The sequence below is a fragment of the Zingiber officinale genome, chromosome 2B, assembly GCF_018446385.1.
Source record: "Zingiber officinale cultivar Zhangliang chromosome 2B, Zo_v1.1, whole genome shotgun sequence".
NCBI classification, from domain to species: Eukaryota; Viridiplantae; Streptophyta; class Magnoliopsida; order Zingiberales; family Zingiberaceae; genus Zingiber; species Zingiber officinale.
In genome coordinates, this window is record NC_055989.1 from 110,420,184 (window position 1) to 110,447,014 (window position 26,831).

General features: G+C 38.8%; 1 protein-coding gene and 1 non-coding gene across 2 annotated transcripts; one reads left to right on the forward strand and one right to left on the reverse strand.

Annotated features, from left to right (window-relative positions):
- Window positions 1-24,570: 24,570 nt before the first annotated feature.
- On the reverse strand, window positions 24,571-26,103 carry LOC122048567. Its single transcript, XM_042610118.1, has one exon. The coding sequence runs from the start codon at window positions 26,101-26,103 to the stop codon at window positions 24,571-24,573; it is 1,533 nt and encodes a 510-aa protein (XP_042466052.1).
- LOC122049819 lies at window positions 25,598-25,704 on the forward strand. Its single transcript, XR_006131075.1, has one exon. It is a non-coding gene; the product is annotated as a small nucleolar RNA R71 (small nucleolar RNA).
- Window positions 26,104-26,831: the final 728 nt, after the last annotated feature.

Sequence of the window (26,831 nt, forward strand, 5' to 3'; positions counted from 1 at the left end):
CTTGTGCGCAAGAAGCTTTGGAAGCTCCAGATCCTGGTTCTCTTCATTGAATCCTTCCTTTCGTCTTTGGATCTTCGCACGAGGAGGGCATTCCGTGACTCTATTCTCCCAGATCCGCTTTGGGTTTCTCGGATCGGTATTCTACAGGTATTATTCTTCATCAGCAGTAGGTTCTCTCCCCAGTTTTCCATTTTGTACGTACAACTTCTCAGACAGGATCAGGTGAGATGGAAAATAAGGGGTTGAACTCAATCAATCTATCCTATAATCCTTTTAAAATTGGATCCAAATCAAATACTTTATGTGTAGGAATATAACGGTTTGGACCAATGGATGTTGAATATTAGATGCTCCAGACACATGACTGGAGATCGATTGAAGTTCACCAAGCTAAAATACAAAAACCTAGGGTCAGTTGCATTCGACAACAGCGGAAAGCTTAAAGTAATCGAAACATGTAATATCGAACTATGTTCTGATTTAATTGTTTGAAAAGTATTATTAGTCGATAAATTTAATTTCAACTTACTTAGCATAAATCAATTGTGTGACTCTGAATACCTAGTAACCTTTTCTAATGCTGATTGCTTAATTAAAAATATTGAAAATCCCAAAATCATCTTAAGGGAATTAGGAAAAATAATGTTTACACAATTAACCTACCTACCTCCTCACTAAAGTGTCTTTTGACACAACAAGAGGAAATTAAGTTGTGGCATAGAAGGTTGGGTCACACTCACATCAGACTCATTTCAAAAATGAGTTAAAATGGTCTAGTTAGAGGTTTACCCAAATTAAAAAACTTAAATTCAATTTTTAATGCTTGTCAACAAGGTAAACAAACTAAGTCAACTCACAAATCAACAAACCTAAATCGAATCAACTCATTACTTGAGCTCCTACATTTAGACCTATTTGATTCACATGGAGTCAAGTCACTAACCAGAAATCAATACTGCTTAGTTATAATTGATGACTACTCTAGGTTTACTTGGGTAAAATTTCTAAAGACTAAAGATGAAACCTTTGAAATCTTTAATAATTTTTGCAGGTTGATAGAAAATGAAAAAGATACTAAAATTAAAGGAATTAGAAGTGATCATGGAGGAGAATTTGAAAACCATAAATTTATTGAATTTTGTGAAATTAATGGATACAAACATAAATTCTCATGCTCTAGAACTCCTCAACAAAATGGACTAGTAGAATGAAAAAATAGAACATTACAAGAAGCTGCTAGAATCATGTTAAATGAATACAACCTAAACAACCAATTTTGGGCTGAGGCAATAAACACAGCATGCTATATTCAAAATAGAATTTTAATTAATAAATTTTACAATAAAACCCCTTATGAAATATATTACAATAAAATACCCAATCTAAACTATCTAAAAGTATTTGGGGTGTAAAGTACACATATTAAACACTAAGGATTACTTAGAAAAATTTGCATCAAAATCCTCAATGGGTATCTTCTTAGGGTATTCAACAACTAGTAGGGCCTATAATGTTTATAACAATAATACCCTAAAAGTGGAAGAAATATCCAATGTAATTTTTGATGAAAATAACTCACCTAATGAAATCAGTGAAAATAATATTCAAATTACCAGAAATATTAAAGATGATGAAAATAATGAAATTAGGCGTGAATCAAGTGAATCACAAGAACCAATTGTTGACCCTAACACAAGACCATCTTGGATAAGATCCAACCACCCATCTGACCAAATATTGGGTGACGCAACTCTAGGTGTTCGAACTAGATCATCTTATAGAAACCAAAGTTAAATAACCTTTATTTCTAAATTTGAACCCAAAACTATAAAAGAAGTCTTACCTGACCCAGACTGGATAATTGTAATGTAAGAAGAACTTGTTAGAGTATATACTAAAAGTCTAACTTTTGTATAAACATTTATTTAGAAATAAGAATCACATTGGTCAAGTATCTATATTTATATATACTGAGTGTAGTTGTTCAATTAATTTATATTGTAGATAACACGATGTGTGGTGTCACACACATGAGATCGTGTTATCGGTTCTTTATAAATTATAAACAGTAGCTCACGACTAAGATGGAAAGGAACAAACCATTGGAATAGTCGTAGTGTAATTAGGTATTAGTTTATCTTGACTAATAAATTACACTAGTACACTCTAAGTATATTGAGCATGACCATTTAAGGAATGTTCTTTTTATACTGACTTAATAAAAGAACAAGTCCTTAGTTATTATGGAAGTGTGTGCTCTTAATCCTAATATAATAACAAGCACATATATATAGTATTCATTTCTTTAACTTATCAAAAGGTGAGATTTAGCTTGATAAATCAAAATGCCCGATAAGTTGGGAAATGATATTACTTATAGTGTGTGTTGTTGATTATAGAAGGAAGTTATGTCCTAGTAATCTAGGTTGATAATGTCCCCAAGAGGAGCTCAAAAGGATTGTCATATTAAACCCTGCAAGTGGACTTAGTCCGACATAACAATAAGGTTGAGTGGTACTACTCTTGGACTAAGATATTAATTAAAGAGAGTTGTCGGTAACTTATTTAATTAGTGGGCATTCGACATCTTAAACACAGGGAGACTAGCACACTCATAATAAGAAGGAGCCCAAAATGTAATTTGGGATTGGTGCGGTAGTTCAGTAATAATTTTTTAGTGGAATGAATTATTATTGATGAAATTAAGTTGGGCGTTCGGGATGAACACGGGAAGCTTAATTTCATCAGGAGACCAAAATCAATTCCTCCTCTCGGTCCATATCGTAGCCTCTTGTATATAGAGAATTATACCCACCTTCTTACCCACTCTTTGGTGGTCGGCCAAGCTAGCTTGGAACCCAAGCTAGGGTCGACCAAGACCCAAGGATTGAGCCAAGATTAGTGGTCGGCCCTAGCTTGGAGTCCAAGCTAGGTGTGGTCGGCCACATATAATATAAAAGGGATTTTATTTAAATTTTTTCTTATGTGGATAACATGGTTTTAAAAGAGAGTTTAAAATTTAAATCTTTCCTTTTATAACTTTCTACAAAAGATTAAGAAAAGATTTAAAATCTTTCCTTATTTGTAGATTGAAAGGTGGATTTTAATTTTAAGAAAACTTTACTTTTTTGTAACCATGTTCATGATTTAAAAGAGAGTTTAAAAATTAAATATTTCCTTTCTACAAAAGATTAAGAAAAGAATAAATATCTTTCCTTATTTGTAGATTGAAAGGAGATTTTAATTTTGGAGATAACTTTCCTTTTTGAAAATCATCCACATGTTTAAAAGAAAGATTTTAATTTATAAAATTTCTTTTTTATAATCCACCTTGAAGGGAAAAATTATTAGAGAAATTTTTATTAAAAAATTTCGGAAACAAATTAGGAAGTTTTAATTCTTGTGAATAAAAACTTTCCTTGAAGGAAAAATAGATGTGGCCGGCCACTTTAATAAGAGAAAAGAAAATTGATTTTTATCAATTAATTTTTTCTTTTTCATGGCAAAGAAAATAAGAAAGTTTTATTAAACTTTCCTTATTTGCTAAGACCAAGGATTATAAAAGAGAGGGTAGAGGTGCCTTCATGATTGAACAACTCTATTCTATTTTTCCTCCCACTCTTCCTTGGTGGTGGCCGACCCTAGAGCCTCTTATCCTTCTCTTCTCTTCCTCCTTTGTGGCCGGCGGCATCAACACAAGAGGAGTCCATGGTGGCCGGTTCAAGCTAGGAGAAGAAGGAGAGAAAGGAGGCTTTGTTTCTAGCATCCCTTGGCGCTTGGTGGTGGTGGCCGAACCTCACATCTCTTGGAGTTTTTATGGTGGCCGAAACTTGCTTGGAGAAGAAGGACTTGGGTGGTTCTCATCTCAGAAGATCGTTGCCCACACAACGTCCGAGATTAGAAGAGAAATACGGTAGAAGATCAAGAGGTTATTTGCTTACAAAGAAAGGTATAACTAGTAATTATTTTCCGCATCATACTAGTTTTCTTTGTATAGTTATTTTTGGAAATACCAAACACAAGAGGCATATGATTCTAGAGTTTTCGGATTTGTTTCGAATTTGTGTTTCTTTTGTTTTATTTTTTGAATTTGTGATTCGATTGTTCTTTTTGGTTAAACCTAGAGTTATATAAGGAAATTAAATATTAGCTTTCCTTAAAAGGCTTTGTCTAGGAAGTGGTGGTTGCTCCCATATCCAAGAAGGTCTAGTGCCTCGCCATGTTTAACCTGGAAGTGAATTTTGGAAATTAATATTTAATTGAATTTATAATATAGGTGGATTTGGATCAATAGTGTTAAGTTCCGCTTGCGATCCAAGTCTAAATCATTAAGAACAGATAAGTTAAATTTGGAATCAATAATGTTAAGTTCCGTTTGTGATTCCTAATTTAACTTCTAAAAAACATAATAGGTTGTTTAGGAAAGGTTCGACACTTATACAAAATTTTTGTATAGTGAAACTGGTACGATCTTCCTAGGACCAACCCACAGAACTAACTCAATTTGAAAGAAACTAAGTCTGAGAACTTATACCTAAACCAATAAATAAATCTATAATTAACACTAAGTGGGTATTTAGAAATAAATTAGATGACAAGGGTGAAATAGTATGAAATAAGGCTAGACTAGTAGAAAAGGGGTTCAGCCAAGTAGAAGAGTTAGATTATGATGAAACATATGCACCCATAGGCAGACTTGAATTCATAAGAATGTTGCTAGCCTATACAACACATAAAGGATTCAAATTATACCAAATGGATGTAAAATCCACATTCTTAAATGAGTTCATCAAAGAAGAGGTCTATGTAAATCAACCACCAGGATTTAAAGACCTAGACCACTCAAACCATGTCCTTAGGTTAAAGAAAGCTTTATATGGACTAAAATAAGCACATAGGGCTTGGTATGAATTTCAACATATTTAATATCTAAAGGATTTAACTAAGGTCAAATAGACCAAACCCTATTTGTTAAAATTTTAGAAAAAGATATTTTTATAACTCAAATTTATGTAGATGACATAATATTTGTCTCAACAAATACAAAATTTTTAAAAGAATTTATCAAATTAATGGAAAATGAATTTGAAATGAGTCTAGTAGGTGAACTCAATTTCTTTTTAGGCTTACAAATAAAACAAACAAAAGAAAGAATACATATTTTTCAAATAAAATATGCTAAAGAATTAATTAAAAAATTTGGAATGGAGAATTTTAAAAATGTAAATACCCCCCATGACAACTAATGCTAAAATCGAATCTGACTTAGAAGGGAAACCAGTAGACTTAAAATACTATAGAAGTGTAATAGAAAATCTATTGTACCTAATTGTAAGCCAACCTGATATTTTATTTACAGTAAGTATGTGTGCTAGATACCAATCTTGTGCAAAAGAATCACATTTAACAAGTGTAAAACGAATACTAAGGTACATAAAGGAGACCCTAAGTGTAGGTCTTTGATACCCTAGGACTAGCATATTTAACTTAGTTGGGTACTCTGACTCAGATTATGCTGAGTGTAAATTAGATTAAAAAAAAAGGTACAAGTGAAAGCTGCTAATTTCTAGGACAGTGTATAGTAAGCTGTCCAGTAAAAAGCAACACTGTGTTGCTCTATCCACTACTGAAACAGAATACATAGCCATGGGAGAATGTGCATCTCAATTACTATGGATGATGCATACCCTAAAAGATTATCAGCTTGAATACAAAAATACAAAAATTTCAATTGATAACATAAGTTCAATAAATTTAACTAAAAATTCAATTCACTATTCAAGGACTAAACACATAGAAGTTAAACACCACTTTGTAAGGGATCATGCTGCTAAAGGTGATATTGTACTTGACTATATTGAGTCCAAGTCAAACGTAGCTGACATCTTCACAAAACCCTTACCTGAACTTGAGTTCAGTACACTTAGAAAAGAATTAGGAATGTGCACAGTAGAGTAGAAATTATTAACTTCAAAAAGTTGTTCTTATATTTTCAAAATTATGTTTTATTTTAAAATTCTGGGAAAATTATTTTTAAAACTCCCAGTTTTACTAGAATTTTAAAAGATTGGAACTAGTCTAGGATTTTCCCCTTTAGAGAGCATGTACCCATAGGTTTCAGCCAAAGCATCTCACAAGCACACTAGGATTACCTTCCTTGTGTATGAAAAATACTTAGAATGGTGTGAGATGTATAAGGTACTGTCTAGACTTCAGAATGCTTATGTCTGTGCATCAATATAAGTCTGGGCAATAAATATAAAGTTAAAATTGATCAAGTTAAGTCATCTATTTTAGTCAAACTAATTGGAGCACTTACTTAACTTGACTAACCAAGTGAAAGCTACTGTCTTATGGTAAACAGCTAGTAGCTAAAGGTTAGACATTTTGTTAAGGAAAATAGTGTTAGGACTAAAAGTAGCTAGAGGGGGGGGGGTGAATATCTCGTCGCGTGCCCGGTGTTCGGCGTTGCTTGTTTCTTCGAAGATGTGCAGCGGAAAATACAGAAACAAATCACACAACGCTAACACGGTTGGTTTACTTGGTATCCACCTCACAAGAGGTGACTAGTCCAAGGATCCACACCTACACACACACCTTCCACTAATAAAACTCTCCTTTATGGTAACTACCAAGAGCGGAGAAGCCCTACAAGACTCAATACAAGAAGAAAGGGAAAGGTAATGAAATACAAGCTCACAAGCTTACAATGAGTGCAAAAGCCCTAACCCTAGTTTCTTCTCCTTGCTTTGATCCGCCTCTTGACTTGGAAGAACCTCCAAGAACCTTCAAGAACTGACGATCTCGAGCTTGAGAAGAGCTGTGGAGGAGCTGGTGAGGATCTGAAATGAATCGGTGAAGAAGTGCTGAAGGAGACGCCCGCCTGCAGCTCAAATACGACGCAACGGTCGGATCCCGATCGATTCGAAAACTCCCAATCGATCTGGGAGGCTTTGGATCGATTCACGGATCGATCCAGAGCGCCTCTGTGCTATGGAAAAATGCCTGGATCGATCCACGGATCGATCCCGCAGCAGCGTCCCAATCGATCGGCTGATCGATTGGGACCTCTGGATCGATCCGCTGATCGATTCAGAGGCTCTCTGTTCGCTAGGAAAGGCCTGGATCGATCCACTGATCGATCCAGCTCTTGGTTTTTTTGCCCAAAACCAAGTCCCAAGCCTCTCAAACCAGCATCCGGTCAACCTTGACCTGTTGGTCCATCATGCCTAGCATCTGGTCACTCCCTTGACCTGCCAGAACTTCCCAACACCAGATATCCGATCATCCTTGATCCATCTGGATTTTCCCTTGCCTGGCTTCACTCACCAGGGCTTTCACCTAGCTTCACTCACTAGGACTTTCACTTGGCTTCACTCACCAGGATTTCCATCTGCCTAGTTTCACTCACTAGGACTTCCACCTGCCTAGCTTCACTCACTAGGACTTTCACCTGGCTTCACTCACCAGGATTTCCATCTGCCTAGCTTCACTCACTAGGACTTTCACCTGGCTTCACTCACCAGGGTTTCCTTCCAGTCAGGTATACCTACTTGACTCTTCTTTATTCACACTGATCAGTCCCTGATCAGAATCTCCCCATATGAACAACTGCACCTGCATTGTCCATGTGTCTACATGTATTATCAAACATCGAAACTATGACCAAGACTCAAGCTTGATCAAACCAGTCAACCTTGACCTAAGAGATATTACACCAACAATCTCCCCCTTTTTGATGTTTGACAATACCTTTAAGTTTGGACCATTCTGAGTTAAGCTAATCCCATAACCTTAACTCCATTCATGCCAAAGTATGAATGTTGGTTCCCTTCATTCTCCCCCTATGACCTCCCCCATAGGTAATGAAGGCCTAACTTAAACCACACATTCTCCCCCTATTGGCACACATCAACCCATCATTGAGCACACATCAACCCGTGCCTCAATTTTGGGCACACTTCAACAAATGCCCCATTGTTGAAAACTCTCCCCCTGAAGAGTTGCTCATTGTTGTTCACAACTTCACTCGTTGTGACCAACACGATAATGAAGGACTCATTCCCTTCATTTATCCTTAACCCTACATTCTTCCTCAATGTAGGCAAATGTCCATCCTTGAGCATTATCCACTTAACGGAAGGTTAACCACCTTCCAAGGTTCATGAAAAATAATTTTCATGCCTTTAAAGAGTCCCTCCCCCTAAAGACATGGTGGTAACTTCTGTCATTGCACCAACAATGACTTGGAATCCCTAATCCTTTAGGAAACCCAAATTTAGAAGCTTTGAGGTTCAAATATTCAAAATTTGAAACAAACCTCACCCTAGACTTCAATATAGTCTTCCTTAACCAATCCATCCTTGTTTTCAACACGAAAACACCCTTTTTATGTATACAAATATATTTTGAGGGGTTTGGAATGGTTACCTAGACTAACATAGGTTCAAAATGCTGAAATCAGGCCTTCCCAGCCAAAATCAGCAACTTGGATCGATTGGAGTTGGGTTCCAATCGATTGAACCTTGCTGAATCGATCCACTGATCGATTCAGGCCTTGTGGATCGATCGGCTGATCGATCCAGCAAGCTTCTGTTCGCGAGAAGCTTGCTCCCAATCGATCCACTGATCGAATGAGACCCTCAATCGATCGGTGGATCGATTGAGGTCTGATAGTTGCTGAAAAATGAATCCAGAGGCCCCTAGAAAATTCTACAAAAATTCAAAAATCATGAAATTTCGTGTAGACATTGTTTAGGGTATACTTTATCATGGAAAAATAGTTTTCTATGAAAATACATCATATTTTCAAAGATTGACACAAGCTTGAAAACTTGCTAAAACTTTAGCGTATTCTTCAAGTTTGTGTCTAACCATTCAATGGTGATTACTATCAAAAGATAGCCTTCACCAAGGTTTTCCAAAAGCATTTTTAAAACTTCTTTCAAAACCAATATCCCACCATTTTCCTTGGGCTAAATGCACATGTCTTGTACATTAGCTTTCCCAATGATAGGAAAACACATAACTATGTGTTTTGATGACTCTAAAACTCAAAAGAATGCACTAAATCAGCATTTTGAGTTTTATTCATCTTCCTAACATCTCACTTGTATCTAATGTGCACTAAGACACATACAAGTCACCTTATAGTCCTTGTGAGATGTGAGATTTTGGTTTTGCCCTATTCTAGGGATCATGCATATCTATCTAGGCATTTTAGAGATATTAGACATCCACCTAGGATGTCACTTGTTAATAAGTGTTGTTAAATGTCATTTGTCCTTAATTACAAGGAATTTACCTTAATGCATGATTATGTTATGGCATACATCAAAAGGAAATAATTTTTCAAAAGAAAATGTCCTATAACTACATGATGTATGAATGTCATGACATGGTATTTTTGGATTTTTCATAATAAGACATGAATGCAAAAAATAGACATGATGTCATGACATATGATGGGCAAACAATCATGGCAAGGTTTAGCATAAATAAAATATACCTAGATTTCTTATCTAAGTATCCTTAACCACTTAGCTAAACTCTAAATATACTACTTGTTTTAACTTAAAAAAGTTAACCTAGATTGCCCTAAATGCTTCACAGAAATGCCAAAACCTAAATTGACATTTCTATTTCTCTTGATTTGTTTATGCCACTTAAAAATTAAGCATGTCCTCAAATGTTGGCATATTCCATTTTTCATCAAGAGTAATCACATAAACCAAGGCCCGGATTGCCTTAAATTTCCAAGAGAATATCAAAATCCCAACTTGGTATTTCTCAAGGTTTTCCCAATTTGTGCCATTTTAGATAGAATCAATCTTTCCACCATTAGGCACATTTTACTCTTTCAAGGAGTAAATAATCATTTCATTTCATTTTCAAAGGTTAACAAAAACCTTGAAAATGCTCCTTGAGTGTCAATTTCCTCAAAGTTGGGTTAACTACCCTTCTAATCGGAGTTGACACTCTCTAACCCATCTATGGGGTAGAGAAGATGCTCCTAGGAACCCAACACCTATTGGTGCTCCTTGGATGCTCTAGGTACTCACTAGGGATTACTTCCCTAGATACCTTCCTAGTGACCTTGCTGGGCTTCTTAGAAGCCTTGGTCACATTTTCTAGGTCAACTCTAGGGATAGTCTCCCTTGTGACCTTGTTAGTGACTTTCTTAGACTTCTTAGAAGTCTTAGTCATATTTATTGCAAAAATACTCTTAGGGATGACTTCCCTAGTATTCTTGGCTTGACCACTGGACCTAGGGTTTGTTCCATAACTATATGGAACTCTATGGTACGAGGGCACATCCTTCTTAGCCTTTGGTTTGCATCCCAACCCTCTATGGCCATTGGATGGCTTTGATTTTCCTAGCCCTAGGTATTGCTCATTTTGCCATTGTAGGATATTTTCCATCATTTTTAGGGTCTTTTCCATTTTATCAAGTCTTGACCTCAAGACTTGATTTTCTATCATTAAATCCTTAGGTTTTGGTCCATGAGCATTTTTGTTCTTGGGCATGTATCTATTATCCTTAGTGTTCCCCCCCAAGTGTCTATCTACTTTCCTAACCTTAGGTTGGGTAGTTTTGGCATGTAGGGTCACATGCTTTTCCTTAAAGCCCTCATGCTTTCTATTCTTATGGTAAATTGTATTAAAATGATAAAAATTAGAACTATCATGCTTTTTACCATAATGTAAAGGGTTAGGCTCAAGAAAAGATACCTTCTTCTTTACCTTGGAGGCTCCCCCTTGACTAGTGCCTCCTTGAGCCTTGACCATCTTCTTCCCCTTGGGGCATTGACTTTGGTAATGCCCCTTTTGATTGCAAGAGAAGCATATAATATGCTCCTTGCTCTTCTTTGTGTTGGGAATGGTCTCCTTGGGCTTCACCTTGCCCTTTTGTGCCACTTGACCCTTCTTCTTGACCAATTTAGGGCATTTACTTTTGTAATGCCCATGTTCCCTACATTCAAAGCATATGATATGATTTTTATTATTAATTGAAATATTTATACCTTTGCTTGTAGGGGTGGCATTTTTTCCTTTGGATCCGGAGGTAGAAGCTTCCTCTTGATCCGAAGATATTCCTCCATTCGATTTTGCTTGACTTGCGGAGGTGGAAGCTTCTTCATCCTCATCTTCTCTTGACCCGGATGTGGAGGATTCTTCTTGCTCTTGCTCCGGTGTCAATAAAGATTGCTCCCCCTCAATCCTAGAGGTGGAGACTTCACCTTCTTCTTCATCCTCTTGTACATGAAACAAGGAATATGCTCCTTCCTTGCTCTTTTGATTGCACTCCTTTGAGGATGAAACTTCTTGGACTTCCTCTTCTTCGGAAGTTGAGCATCTCTCAACTTCGGAGTCCTCCTCTTGATCTTGCTCCAATGAGTCACCCTCTTTGGATTCCTCTTGATTTGGTACAGTGGAGGGTTCTTCATGGATTGTTGCCAATTTGCTCCAAAGCTCCTTGGCATCGTTGAATTCTCCGATTTGAGCCAAAATGTGGCTAGGCAATAAGTTGACCAAAAGCTTGGTCACTTTATCATTTGCCTCGCTCCTTTGAATTTGCTCCAAGCTCCATTTGCTTTTCTTGAGAAGCTTGCCCTTGGAGTTTGTTGGAGCTTTGAAACCTTCCATTAGAGAAAACCATTGCTCTATCTCCATCATAAGAAAATTTTCGATTCTTGATTTCCAAGAATCGAAGCTTGTGGATGTGTACGGTGGAGCCACCCTTGTGTCAAATCCAATTCCATCTTGGAATTGCATCTTGAAGTTGAGCTTGATAAAATCTCGAACTTGAAGAATTTTCTCCAACTTCTTCACCCTCTAGCTTTTCTTGTTATGCTTGACCCTTCCGGCGATGATTCCGGTGAAGAGCGACCTCGCTCTGATACCACTTGTTAGGACCAAAAGTAGCTAGAGGGGGGGGGTGTGAATAGCTCATCGCGTGGCCGGTGTTCGGCGTTGCTTGTTTCTTCGAAGATGTGCAATGGAAAATACAGAAACAAATCACACAATGCTAACACGGTTGGTTTACTTGGTATCCACCTCACAAGAGGTGACTAGTCCAAGGATCCACACCTACACACACACCCTCCACTAATAAAACTCTCCTTTATGGTAACTACCAAGGGCGGAGAAGTCCTACAAGACTCAATACAAGAAGAAAGGGAAAGGTAATGAAATACAAGCTCACAAGCTTACAATGAGTGCAAAAGCCCTAACCCTAGTTTCTTCTCCTTGCTTTGATCCGCCTCTTGACTTGGAAGAACCTCCAAGAACCTTCAAGAACTGGCGATCTCGAGCTTGAGAAGAGCTGTGGAGGAGCTGGTGAGGATCTGAAATGAATCGGTGAAGAAGTGCTGAAGGAGACGCCCGCCTGCAGCTCAAATACGACGCAACGGTCTGATCCCGATCGATTCGAAAACTCCCAATCGATCGGGGAGGCTTTGGATCGATTCACGGATCGATCCAGAGCGCCTCTGTGCTCTGGAAAAATGCCTGGATCGATCCAGCGCTTATCGTGCGAAGCAGCAGCGTCCCAATCGATCGGCTGATCGATTGGGACCTCTGGATCGATCCACTGATCGATTCAGAGGCTCTCTGTTCGCTAGGAAAGGCCTGGATCGATCCACTGATCGATCCAGCTCTTGGTTTTTTTGCCCAAAACCAAGTCCCAAGCCTCTCAAACCAACATCCGGTCAACCTTGACCTGTTGGTCCATCATGCCTAGCATCTGGTCACTCCCTTGACCTGCCAGAACTTCCCAACACCAGATATCCGATCATCCTTGATCCATCTGGATTTTCCCTTGCCTGGCTTCACTCACCAGGGCTTTCACCTAGCTTCACTCACTAGGACTTTCACCTGGCTTCACTCAGCAGGATTTCCATCTGCCTAGCTTCACTCACTAGGACTTCCACCTGCCTAGCTTCACTCACTAGGACTTTCACCTGGCTTCACTCACCAGGATTTCCATCTGCCTAGCTTCACTCACTAGGACTTTCACCTGGCTTCACTCACCAGGGTTTCCTTCCAGTCAGGTATACCTACTTGACTCTTCTTTATTCACACTGATCAGTCCCTGATCAGAATCTCCCCATATGAACAACTGCACCTGCATTGTCCATGTGTCTACATGTATTGTCAAACATCGAAACTATGACCAAGACTCAAGCTTGATTAAACCAGTCAACCTTGACCTAAGAGATATTGCACCAACAAATAGATGTTTATTTTAAAGCTTTTCTTTACTATAAACTCTCATGCTTGGACTTTAGGACTTTAAATTTTTTTGGTATTAATCAAGGGGGAGTGAAAAGACTTTAAGGGATTAATTCTTTTTTAAAATTTCAAAATTAAAATGTTCTTTTTAAAATTAAAGTAAAAGGGGGAGTTCAATTTTTAAACTATTTTTGAAAATAGATATCTTATTTGAAACAACAAGTTCAAGTTTTTTTTAAGCTATGTACTTGATAAAATGTTTTAATTTTGGCTATGTATTTTTTCAAAAACATCACCTTCTTAGCTAAATATAGTTAAAAAGCATTTCCTTCCAACACTTAAATTTAACTAAATTTTTTGGAAAAAGCTAAGTGCATTCAAAGTATTTCTAATTCACTAAGTGGTTAACTATGTTGTTTATCTAAAAAAATCTTTAAAACTAAGTACTTAACTATGATTTTTATCAAAATCCTTTTCAAACTAAGTTGTTATCAAAATCTTTTTATAACTAAGTTTTTAATGCTACGTACTTAACTATGCTTTTTTATCAAAATCCTTTTAAAACTAAGTTGTTATCAAAATCTTTTTAAACCTACGTTTTTAAAGCTATGTTTTTTAAGTACTTAACTACAAGTTTTATCCAATTTTAACGATTTTCAAAACCTAGTATGGTAACTCTCTCACTTTTTTTTGATATATGTCAAAGGGGGAGAGAATCTAAAAAATTCTAAAGTTAAGGAGAAATGGAGAGAAAGTTAAGTGATTAAGAGGGAGTTATAACAAGTTGGTTAAGTGATTAAGGGGGAGTTGCATTTATACTGCATTTCTTGATTGCATTTCTCTTTCTTATTATTACATTTCCTTTATTGCTATATGTTTTACTTAACATTGAATTGTGTTGTCATAATCAAAAAGGGAGAGATTATTGGTGCGGGAAGCATCAGATGTATTTTGATAATGGCAAAGGATTCAAAGTTAAGGTTACTTGTTGTTTAACAAGTTTGAATGAACTTGCAAGAAAGTCCTAAGTGTTCTTAGGTAAAAGTCCTAGCTACGGTTAGGCAGGTGGAAAAACCCTAGGGGTGGTAACACTAGGTCCTAGAGGTGGTAACCCTAAGCGGAAAGTCTTGACGGGTCAAGTGTTTTGGGCAAAACCCTAGAGTCGGGGACTCTAGGTGAAAACCCTGGTGGTTGTGGACCAGGTGAAAGACTGAACGAGTCATGGAGTGGGCATTCAGCAGAAAGTCTTGAAGACTTAAGCACCGAGCAAAAGTCCAGTCGATCTGGAGGATCGGTCTGGCAACAGGTAGCTTCTCCTGAGAGGAGTAGATGAGGATGCATTCACCGCTGAGGAAACAGTAGGCGTCGGTTATATTGGATCATAAAACTCGCTATAAGGGGGGGTGAATAGCGATTGTTAAAACTTAATCGAGTAAGCAGTGGAAACAGAAAAATTGAAGCAATGCTAACAAACCAATTTTACTTGGTTCGGAGCATTCGTCGACTCCTACTCTAAGGCTCGCACGTGAGAGTGCTTTCATTAGACAATCACTAATAATTTGTAAAAGTATTACACAATTTAGTACAAGAACTATAAAAAATACCGACAATAAGGAAAATGAAACTGAGTCACAGGTTGTTGGAGGAGCTTCGCAACGTCGCAGGAGCGTCTTTGGAGCAGCGCGCAATAGAGCAATCGTAGAAAAAGTTGTGTTTCATGCTTTGGTGGAACGCTTCTTATATAGGTAGCTCCGGGCGCCTGGACTATGATGCTAGCCCAACCAATCAGTGCGCTCCACGTTTACGACGAGATAGACTTTTGCATTCTAGGCGCTCGGGCCAGTTTCGGGTGCCCAGACCAGCTCTGGGCGCCCAGACCATTTTTTCTAGCAAAGCTTTTTCCTGCAAGAAAAAGATTAGTCCGAGGCAATAAACATTATACTACCCTACAAAATAAAAGTTAGCACAATTATAAAAATAGAGTAGTAATTAGATTATGTTTCCTTGAGACTAGAATCCAGTCAAGATCTCAACTTATATTTTCAAAATGGATCTAAGTTAGATTGACGCCTACTATTCTCTTAAATGGGGAACGCGTCCTCACCAAGTCACTCCCCTCTATTGGTGCGGTTAGCACTAACGGTCTAACTCAGATTTTGATGAATGACAAAGTAGGTTAAGTTAGGTTCATTATGATCTAACACTTTGACTAAGTGTGCAGGAGAAATCCAGCTAGGTCGACAGGCCGACCGGATAGCTGGTGCAAAACCCAGCTAGGTCGATAGGCCGACCGGATAGCTGGCACGATGTCCAGATATGTCGATGAGTTAACCGAATACCTAGCACGAAGCCCAGCTAGGTCGACGAGCCGACTGTATAGCTGGCACAAAGTCCAACTAAGTCAACGGGCTGACCGGATAGCTAGAATGAAGTCTAGACTGGTCGACGGACTGACTGGATGTCTAGCAAAAGGTAAGTCACTGGAGGAGAGTGATTTTGAGCACGTGTCCCAGTTGAGAGACAGTAGGTGTCGGGCCAGTTTAGGTCCATTTGGGATCTCTAAGCTGAGACTTTGACTAGTTCCTGGTCCTGGAAGGACAGGAACTAATTACTCTATTCATTATATTTGTGCTAACACTAATCTTGCAGGGTATTTGGACTAACACATTTGTTGTAGGGCAAGAAAGCAAGCAAAGTAGCAAAGCTGCCTTCGGGTAAACAGCAGTGTTTTGAAAACCGGACCGGACCGACCGGTCCGACCGGTTGAACCGCGAACCGGCCCTTATTCCGGTCTGGTCCATCATTAAAGCCGAAAAATACAAAAAAACTGGTCAAAACCAGTCAAACCCGCTTAAAACCGATTAAAACCGGTCAAAATCGCTCGAAATCAGTTAAAATCATAGGTTTAATCAGGATTGAAGCATGATTTTTAATTATTAAAGTATGATTTATATATATATATATAACGGTTGAACCACCGGTTTGACCGGTCAAACCTTAAAAACCTCGACCCGATCATCGCACCGGTTCAGTGACCGGTCCGATTTTCAAAACATTGGTAAACAGTACCCGAGGGCAGCTTCCATGGCTATGGAAGGCGCCTCGATATTGTTCATAAAAGGCACCTTCCATGGCTATGGATGACGCCCTACGTAGGATGATTTTTGGAATTGATCGCAGATAAAGGCCTGTCTTCTCGGGATAGGATTTGCCTTATTGAAGGCACCTTCCATGCTTATGGGAGGCGTCCTCTAAGCCCTTTATAAGGCAGTCTCAAGTAGGCACTTAAACAACAAGTACATATAAACTGCTACACGCACATTTGAGCCTCCGACTGCTCCCAGTTCCGACTACAACTCTATTGCGAAGCTGCTGAGCTCGACGACTACTTTGAGGAGTTCTGGTCGCGCCCGGTAGACAGACATCAACACAAGTGCCTTATTACAATTCCTAAAAGTGTTGGTAATATATGTATTTTTACTTAAATACTAAAAAATGACAAGTGTAGTGTGTTGCACTTGACCTAACTTTTTTTGTACTCGATTGCTCTTCTGGGGGTACCAGAAGAGGTTTTTAGTGGATTACCTATTGATAGGTCCACGAGACTGATTGCTTAAATCCGCAAGTGCACGGTTTATCGTCAAGTAATAAAATATCGATCCCACAGGGACTGGGTCAAGTACTAGAAATGTACGAGTTTCAATTATCCAAACGAATGATCTAATGAGAAATTTTACTCTAAATCAACAATTCAAGCGAACGAAAATCAACGAAAATATTAAGAGATAAAAACAATCCTAGGATTACGGTTTCACCACTCTAACTATTATCATGACGGTTCTCCGATAATGACTACTTATACCTAGGTTGGCTTCTTTTGTTTGAATGCAACTTTCTTTATCAAGGTATCCGAATTAGATGATCTTTCATGCTTTGAAATCCTGTCACTAGATTCCTGCAAACCTATCTATACGTCCACCAGATTCGTAAGTTGATTCCTAAAATACCAACGGCCACTTTTGGTGATCACGCTGATGTATCTACTTTGATCCGTCCCCAATCTTATGGCATACGTACATAGATGACTCTTACTTGCATAGGATCCTGTCACATAAATCCCGCAAAGCCTATCTAGTCAATTACCACTTTCACAGAAACCAATCAAAGCATCATTCAACAATTTAAACAACCAACGAAAATATGCATAATCAAAAACCAGAGTTAACAACAAATCATGAACATAGTTAGGGGCTACTCCCTTAACCTAAGATTCAAACAACTACTCCATTACACCAGAGAATTCGACAATAAGATAAGGAAAAGACATTACTAATCGTCCTTGCTGATGTCGTCTATCTCCAAGTCTCAATTGCCGCCGCCTCCCTCCTTTGGTTTTAGGTTTTCTACCCTTTTATAGAGCCTCCTCTCCTTGATAGTCGGTATCACCATTGGATTGACCCTTTCCATCTTTTAAAATCATCGCCGCAATAATAGCAATCTCATTACACGACCCGATCATGTCCTCCTCTGCTTCCTGCGTCACTCTTCAACATCTCCGCCACGCCCGTGTTCAACAACACGCCTTGAGCGTGTTGGTCGCTGAAAACCTCGACACGCCCGTGTTTATCAACAACACGGCCGTGTTGTTCTGATACCCTGGGTAATTCGGCTGGTTTTGTGCATCCTGTCATCAGAATTCAACGCAAAGCAGTATCCTTCGTCCAAATATGTTAAACCAAATAAAAACTAACAAATATGCTTCTAACAAGATAAAATGAGATGAAATGCATATATGTTTTATGCTCAAAACTGTACATGAGTTGCACACATCAAAAATCCCCACACTTGAACATTTGCTTGTCCTCGAGCAAAGAAAAATAAAGACAATCTATGTGTGGAAATCATGAAAACAGTTATTGGCAATTCATCCCAAGGTATAAAATTGGTCTTAATTTTCTCAAGTCATTCCCTGCAGCTTAGCTCAAAAGATCCCTGTTTAGTGCATGTGAAGAAATCAACTCCCCAAGGTTTTGGATACCAATCTAGATTCATCACCCCTATTACCGTGTTCCTCTCCTTTCTAGTGTAGAGGCACTTACCTGCCCTAACACTTGGTTCATCCCCTCAATATCACACAAGGTCTCAAAGGACCACCCTCGAGAAGAAAAGAAAGAAGGAATTAGCAGTGGTCATTTCCCCAGTAACTAGTTGACCTCAAAAGGGCACCTTCTTTAGGTGTTTCCCTAGTAGCTACCTAATCTCAAAGGGGTGCGCCAAAAGAAATTCCATCTCCTTTTTTTTTTTTTTTTTTTTTTAAACTCCTAGGAGAAGTATTTATCCAGTAACCAAAATGCTCATGAAAGTCACCATAGAAAATTGAGTACTAAACCGGTAAAGAAATTTAAATCCTTTTCAAATGCCGCCACCTTAGGGGTTGTGTGAAAAGTGAAACAGGGTTCTTAATGAATAAGCCACAAAGAATTTCCTAGATCCAACTAATAATCAAGTTATACTACAAGAGATGAGAGGGCAACAAAGTATCAAAGACTCTTGAACACATAGTGTCTATATCAATCAAAACAAGAGGTATATATAAAAAAAATATAAAACTGAAACCGAATCCAAAACAGGAATGCAAAAACTTAAAAACGAACAACCAAAGATAAAGAAAAATAACTAGAAAAGAGGTCACCTAATAGTTATAGCAAGGTAAAGCCTAAGATCTGCGATCATCTTCCTCTTGCCATCTTCTCCTTTGCTCTGCACGAAATTCACTTTCTTCTTGCCAAAATTTTTCCTCACGCTCTCTTCTAGCGGCCTCAACTACAAAATACTTCTCAGTATTAGAAAAAAAACAGTTAGCCCCTTCCATATACCTGTCAACTCGCTCATAATGCTCCTCTGAAGTATGAGCAAACTGCTCCCACATGTTTCTATCCGCAGTATGCTTTTCTCTGAAATCCTCAAACGATGTACGGAATCCTGAAAAATCAAAAACAGAAGGTCCTGCAGAAACATCATCAGTAATAGTCCTAGGGGACTCCGGTATGAAGGAAGAAACCTGGGGTACCGGTACATGCGGTGGAATAGATGGCTCTCCTACTGTGGGTAGATCTTGGGTCCTAACATCCTTAAAAAGCCAATTACGTGTATTGCGAATGGTTGTAAGGCTATTATTTGGAAGAGGGATTTTAATATCATTTTGTAACATCAAACAGTATCCCTCCTCTAATCTCCCAATCATCTTCATATTTAAACATGCATCCAAATCCAATCGCGGACTAACCGGGCAAGTCTCCAATCCATCCAACTCACACCCTAAAGCTAATGCAATCTTAGTCAAAAGTCCTCCAATAACAATTACTCCAGTCGAGCTATTCCCAATTTTCACAAAATGTCTAACTAGGTGAGCTCCAGAATCAATTTTAACATCATTAATCATGGCCCATAAAAACTGCAATTCACTTAGCCTGGCTACCCCAACACTGTCCCCTCTCCCAAAATAGTATTCGCCATGAATCTATGAAGATAGCGAAAAATTGGATTAGGGATATTAGATGATTTGGATCTAGAGGCATCATAGGGCATAGAGTCTAAGGCAATTTCTCTCCAAAATGTATACACACAAAATTTCGATGTATTTGCCTCTCCCCTCCAACAGGAAAATCGAAAATTTCATTAAACTCCTTCAAATCCATCCTATAATCGATATTCCTCAACCGAAACTTAATCAATCCTTCCTCACAATTTCTTCCTTGGATTATTTCGGCCGACATGGAACTAAGGAATTCTAAAGTTATACTAGGGTAGGTAGGGTAATGGCTAGTCAAAAATTGTCCCCATCCCATCCTATTTGCCATCCAATATATATCTTCCTTAATACCTAGCGCAGCAATTGTATAAGAGTCCATATATCTAGTGGAAACTATTTTTCGTTTTTCAAGCTTGTCAAAACGAGATTTATGAATATCATCACAAAAGATTAAACCAAAAGGGTTATCAGAACGATCACCTTGGTCTTGCGCTTTCCGTTTTCCTTTGTCTTTTGAAGAAGAGGGTGCCTTCCCCGTTTTCACACGCTTGCTCATCTTTGCCGGAGGAAAATCTTCACCGGTGCACGTTTTAGAATTGAATGAGAAGAACGCAGACGATCGGAAACTGCTCTGGAACCAACGGCGAAAACTTCGAAGAGTCACGGGCGGGTTCTGACCTAAAACCCGTCGCGTCTATTTAAAAACCCTACGGCACACCCGTGTCTCCTGACACGCCTTGAGTGTGTTGGTCGCTGAAAACATCTCCACGCCCGCGTTTCCCGACACGCCCTGGGCGTGCTGTCTTCTGGAAAACCCGACAGCCACCAACATACCTGACAGCAACCAACACGGGCGTGTTTGAAATTTGCACGGCCGTGTTCTCCTCTGTTACCTGGGCAGTTGTTCTGCAAATAAAATGAAAAAGAAAATAAAAGATAAAAGTATAAGGTAAGAAATTGGGTTGCCTCCCAACTAGCGCTTGTTTACGGTCATTAGCTTGACCAATATGATGTTACTCAAGTGGACTTGAGGAGGTTCTGCTCTCCTCCGTTAGGAGTTGGTTCGCTCAGATATTTTTTTAGCCTTTGCCCATTCACTTTGAAGACTCCGGTGGTTTCATTCGATATATCCACAGCTCCATAAGGATAAACTTTCTTCACTTCAAAAGGACCCGACCATCTGGATTTAAGCTTTCCTGGAAAGAGTTTCAATCGAGAGTTGAACAATAATACAAGATCACCCTCTTGGAATTCCCTACGCATAATGTGTTGATCATGCCAACGCTTAGTCCTTTCTTTATAGGATTTTGCATGCTCATAAGCGTCAAGTCGGAGTTCTTCTAGTTCATCAACCTGAAGCCTTCTTTTCTCTCCGGCATTCTTTAGATCGAAATTCAATAATTGTATTGCCCAGAAAGCCTTGTGTTCCAACTCTACAGGAAGATGACAAGATTTCCCATACACCAAGCGAAACGGCGTCATACCAATAGGAGTCTTGTAAGCTGTCCGATATGCCCATAGAGCGTCATCCAATTTTTCTGACCAATCTGTTCGTGAATGCTTCACAGTTTTCTCTAAAATGCTTTTGATTTCTCTATTTGATACTTCCACTTGTCCACTGGTTTGGGGGTGATACGGAGAGGCAATCTTATGAGTTACTCCATACTTTTTGAGAAGATTTTCAAATTGTCTTTCAATGAAGTGTGAACCTCCATCGCTAATCACCGCTCGAGGAATTCCAAATCTAGGAAATAAGATTTTCTTAAAAAGTTTTATCACAGTCTTCGCGTCATTCGTTGGAGATGGTATAGCTTCAACCCACTTTGATACGTAGTCCACTGCTACCAGAATGTAGATATTGTTATGAGACGGGAGAAATGGTCCCATGTAATCAATCCCCCAAACATCGAAAAGTTCAACTTCTAGAATTGAATTCAGTGGCATCTCATGTCTCTTGGAAATGTTCCCCGTCCTTTGGCATCTATCACAAGTCAATACATAATCACGAGCATCTCTGAAAATATGTGGCCAATAAAATCCTGCATGAAAGACTTTAGCAGCTGTCTTCGAAGTACTTGCATGACCGCCATATGATGAAGAATGACAATGATAAAGTATATCTTTTATTTCATCCTCCGGTACACATCTCCTGTAAATAGTATCAGCACACTTCTTGAAAAGCAATGGATCATCCCATACATAGCTCTTGATATCGCCAAAAAACTTCTTTCTCTGTTGGTAACTCATATGATGAGGTAAAATTCCACAAGCAAGAAAATTTGCGTAGTCTGCGTACCATGGCGAATCAATCCTTTTTATAGCAAGGAGATGTTCATCTATAAAACAGTCATCAATTGGAAGATCTTCCTCCTTGGTCCCACTCTGTCCCTGATATAGTCTTGATAAGTGATCCGCTACCACATTCTCAGTTCCCTGCTTATCCTTTATTTCTTAATCAAATTCTTGCAAAAGAAGAATCCATCTTATGAGCCTTGGCTTAGCATCCTTTTTGCTCAATAGATATCTTATGGCCGCGTGATCTGTGTAAACAATAACCTTAGAGCCAACGAGGTATGATCTGAATTTATCCAAGGCAAAAACAATTGCTAAGAGTTCCTTCTCCGTAGTTGCGTAGTTCATCTGAGCATCATCCAGAGTTCGGCTAGCATAATAGATCGCATGTACCTTCCGGTCTCTTCTTTGTCCCAAGACTGCTCCCACTGCATAGTCACTCGCATCACACATGATTTCAAAAGGTAAGGTCCAATCGGGAACTTGCATTATCGGAGCTGAGATCAAAGCTTTCTTCAACCTGGAAAAAGCATCCAAACAATTTTCATCAAAAAGAAATTCAGTTTCCTTAATTAACAAATTTGTCAAAGGTTTAGAGATCTTTGAAAAATCTTTGATGAAACGCCGGTAGAATCCTGCATGTCCTAAAAAACTTCGCACTCCCTTAACGTTTGTCGGTGGAGGTAGATTTTCAATTACTTCCACCTTTGCCGTGTCTACTTCAATTCCTCGCTCTGAAACCAAATGTCCTAGCACAATGCCTTCTCTTACCATAAAGTGGCATTTTTCCCAGTTTAAAACCAAGTTTGTTTCTTCGCATCTCTGCAGAACATTAACCAAATTGGACAAGCAAGTATCAAAGTTAGTACCATAGACTGAAAAATCATCCATAAAAACTTCCATAATATTCTCAATCATATCAGAAAAAATAGCCATCATACAACGTTGAAAGGTAGCTGGTGCATTGCAAAGACCAAAAGGCATTCTCCTATAGGCAAAGGTACCATAAGGACATGTAAACGTGGTTTTTTCCTGGTCATTTGGATGTATAGGGATTTGATAAAAACCAGAATACCCATCTAGAAAACAGAAATAGGAGTGTTTTGCCAACCTTTCTAACATCTGATCAATGAATGGAAGTGGGAAGTGATCTTTCCTAGTTTCTTTGTTTAATTTCCGATAGTCAATACACATTCTCCACCCCGTAACCGTCCTAGTGGGAATCAACTCATTATTTGAATTTCTAACTACTGTCATCCCACCTTTCTTTGGCACAACATGAACCGGACTTACCCATTCACTATCAGAGATTGGATAAATTATTCCTGCATCTAGTAATTTCAAAACCTCTTTCTTGACCACTTCTTTCATGTTAGGATTAAGCCTCCTTTGTCTCTCAACTGAAGGTTTAAAATCTTTCTCGAGCAAAATTCTATGCATGCATAATGAAGGGCTAATCCCTTTTATGTCTTCAATGGTATATCCTATGGCTTTAATATGCATTCTAAGCACATGGAGCAGCTTTTCAGTATCTACTTCATTTAAACTCGCATTTACAATCACGGGGAATGTAGAATTATCACCAAGAAATTCATACCTGAGGGTTGATGGAAGAGGTTTAAGTTCTACCTGCGGTGATTCATGGTTTTCACTTTCCAATGATTTTTGTTCTAACCTCGCTTCTTCAGTCATATGCCGCACAAGGTTGATTTGTCCTCCATCTTCACTGCTCTTTGCAACGTCTTCATCATCCGAGTATGCATCCAGTGTATCGCTGAATCCGAGAAACGGTTCTTCCTCTTCTTCAACCATCTGCACCTCATCAATCCTGCAACACACATTCTGCAGGAAGGGTTGTTTAATAGCTTTAGACAAATCAAACTCAATTTTTTCGCTACCTACGGCTAACGACAGCTTGTGATTTTTAACATCAATTACGGCTCTTGCAGTGGCCAAGAAAGGTCTTCCTAGTATAATAGGTATGTATGGATCTTCATCCATTTCTAGAACAACAAAATCTGCAGGAACGACAAATTTCCCAACCGTGATAGGTACATTTTCCAATATACCTAAAGGATATCTCACAGAGCGATCAGCAAGTTGCAAAGCTAGTGTTGTAATTTTCAATTCACCCAAGTTTAATTTCTTACACAGTGAAAATGGAATAAGATTGACACTAGCTCCTAGATCACAAAAAGCTTTATCAAAGTTATGATTCCTAATCATGCATGGGATTGAAAAACTACCTGGATCCTTGAGTTTAGGAGGTAACCTGTTTTGAATTAAAGCACTACATTCCTCCGTCAGTGCCACCGTTACGCTCTCCTCAATTTTCCTTTTGTTTGTCAATATGTCTTTCAGAAATTTTGAGTATGTGGGCATTTGCTGCAAGGCTTCTGTGAATGGAATGTTAATATACAACTTCCTTAGGACATCAAGAAACTTACCAAATTGTTCATCAAGTTTGGCCTTAATTATCCTCTGAGGGAATGGAATCGGTGGTTCGTATTTTTCTAAGTGTGGGGATTTTTGGCCTTCAGATATTTTTTTTTTTCAGAAGTAGAGAATGACACGGGCGTGCTGTTCATTCCGACACGGGCGTGCTGTTCGCTGGAGGATCTCTCGGTGATTGGCACGGGCGTGCTAATCACCACGTCCTGGTCGTGTTCTTCTCTGTCCGGAAGTAGCTTTGGGTTATCCTTGAGCTCATTTACTCTCTTTCCACTCCTCAAGGTAATCGCATTACAATGCTCCACAGGATTTGTTTCTGGTCTTCCCGAAAATCTCCCTGGTACTCTCGAGGGCGAATCGGCGACCTGCGCAAGTTGATTTTCCAACATTTTAGTATGATTCGCTAAATTATCTATCTTACCGGATATCTGGGAGATTGCTTCGGCTGTCTCTGAATGCTTCCGATTAGATTCCACCATGTGTTGTCGATATTCATCATTTTGTTTCGATTGGGTAGCAATGAAGTTTTCCATCATAACTTCCAAGTTAGACTTCTTCTCTTGCTGAAATCCTCCAGACGCTCCATAATTATTCTGCCCGGATTGATTTTGACTATTTCTGTAGGAAAAATTTGGATGATTTCTCCATCCCGGATTGTAGGTATTTGAATACGGATTGTTGTTTGGCTTTTGAGCATAGTTATTTATCGCATCAACTTGTTCTACCTGCGCTCCGGTAGGTTGCGTGACCATTATTTGGCAATTCATAGCTGAATGTCCTGTCACTCCACAAATCTCACAGATGATACTAGAAACAGCATTAACATTAAAATTTTCAAATTTATAGGTTAATGCATCAACCTTTGCCGCAAGACTATCTAAAGCGCTCACCTCATACTTACCTGCCAATCGAACAGGATTCTCTCTCTCTATCGCCCATTGGTGATGATTCAATGCCACGCTTTCGATAATATCGAATGCCTCCTCTAAGGTTTTGTTCATGAGCGCACCACCTGCAGCAGAGTCTAAAGAGACTTTAGTAGAGTAGGAAATTCCGTTATAAAAGGTATGGATTACGAGCCATTTCTCCAGTCCGTGATGTGGGCATTGCTGCAGTAGTCCTTTAAATCGGTCCCAAGTTTCGAAAAGAGATTCTCCATCTTTTTGCGTAAAATTTGTGATTTGGTGACGGAGTGAAGCAGTCTTGCTTGGTGGAAAATACTTATCTAAAAATTTCTGCTCGAGTTGCTCCCATGTTGTGATACAGTCCGATGGAAGCGAATGTAACCAAGCTCGTGCTTTGTCCCTTAAAGAGAAAGGGAAAAGTCGCAATCTGATCGCATCTGCAGAGGCTCCATTATATTTAAGAGTTTCACAGAATTCCAGAAACACTTCCATATGAAGATTTGGATCCTCCGTAGGTGCTCCTCCAAACTGATGTTGTTGGATCATATTCAGTAAAGTAGGCTTCAGTTCAAAGTTATTTGCTTCAATTGGAGGCCTTCTAATACTAGATCTCAGGCCTCTAGCACTTGGCGCAGCATAGTCTCTCAACAGCTTGTTCTCTACCTGATTGTTCTCTTCTTGATTGGCCATTTCTCGTTGTTTTTGAAGTCGTCTCTGAGTGTGAAAGGTTCGTTCTATTTCAGGATCAACTTCAAGAAGGACTCCTCCTTGACCTGACCTATGCATTCAACGAGAAAGGAATACTTCCAAATATAGAAAATCGAGTTGCAAAATTGGAAAACACAATTATGGAAAATGAATAAGGAAAATTACATAGAAATCTGGATTAATCAAACTGCAATATTCTAATATTGACACAGTCCCCGGCAACGGCGCCAAAAACTTGATTGCTTAAATCCGCAAGTGCACGGTTTATCGTCAAGTAATAAAATATCGATCCCACAGGGACTGGGTCAAGTACTAGAAATGTACGAGTTTCAATTATCCAAACGAATGATCTAATGAGAAATTTTACTCTAAATCAACAATTCAAGCGAACGAAAATCAACGAAAATATTAAGAGATAAAAACAATCCTAGGATTACGGTTTCACCACTCTAACTATTATCATGACGGTTCTCCGATAATGACTACTTATACCTAGGTTGGCTTCTTTTGTTTGAATGCAACTTTCTTTATCAAGGTATCCGAATTAGATGATCTTTCATGCTTTGAAATCCTGTCACTAGATTCCTGCAAACCTATCTATACGTCCACCAGATTCGTAAGTTGATTCCTAAAATACCAACGGCCACTTTTGGTGATCACGCTGATGTATCTACTTTGATCCGTCCCCAATCTTATGGCATACGTACACA

Coding starts and splice junctions, on each gene's coding strand:
- LOC122048567 (XM_042610118.1), bottom strand. CDS start 26,103: ATGGCCAATCAAGAAGAGAACAATCAGGTAGAGAACAAGCTGTTGAGA.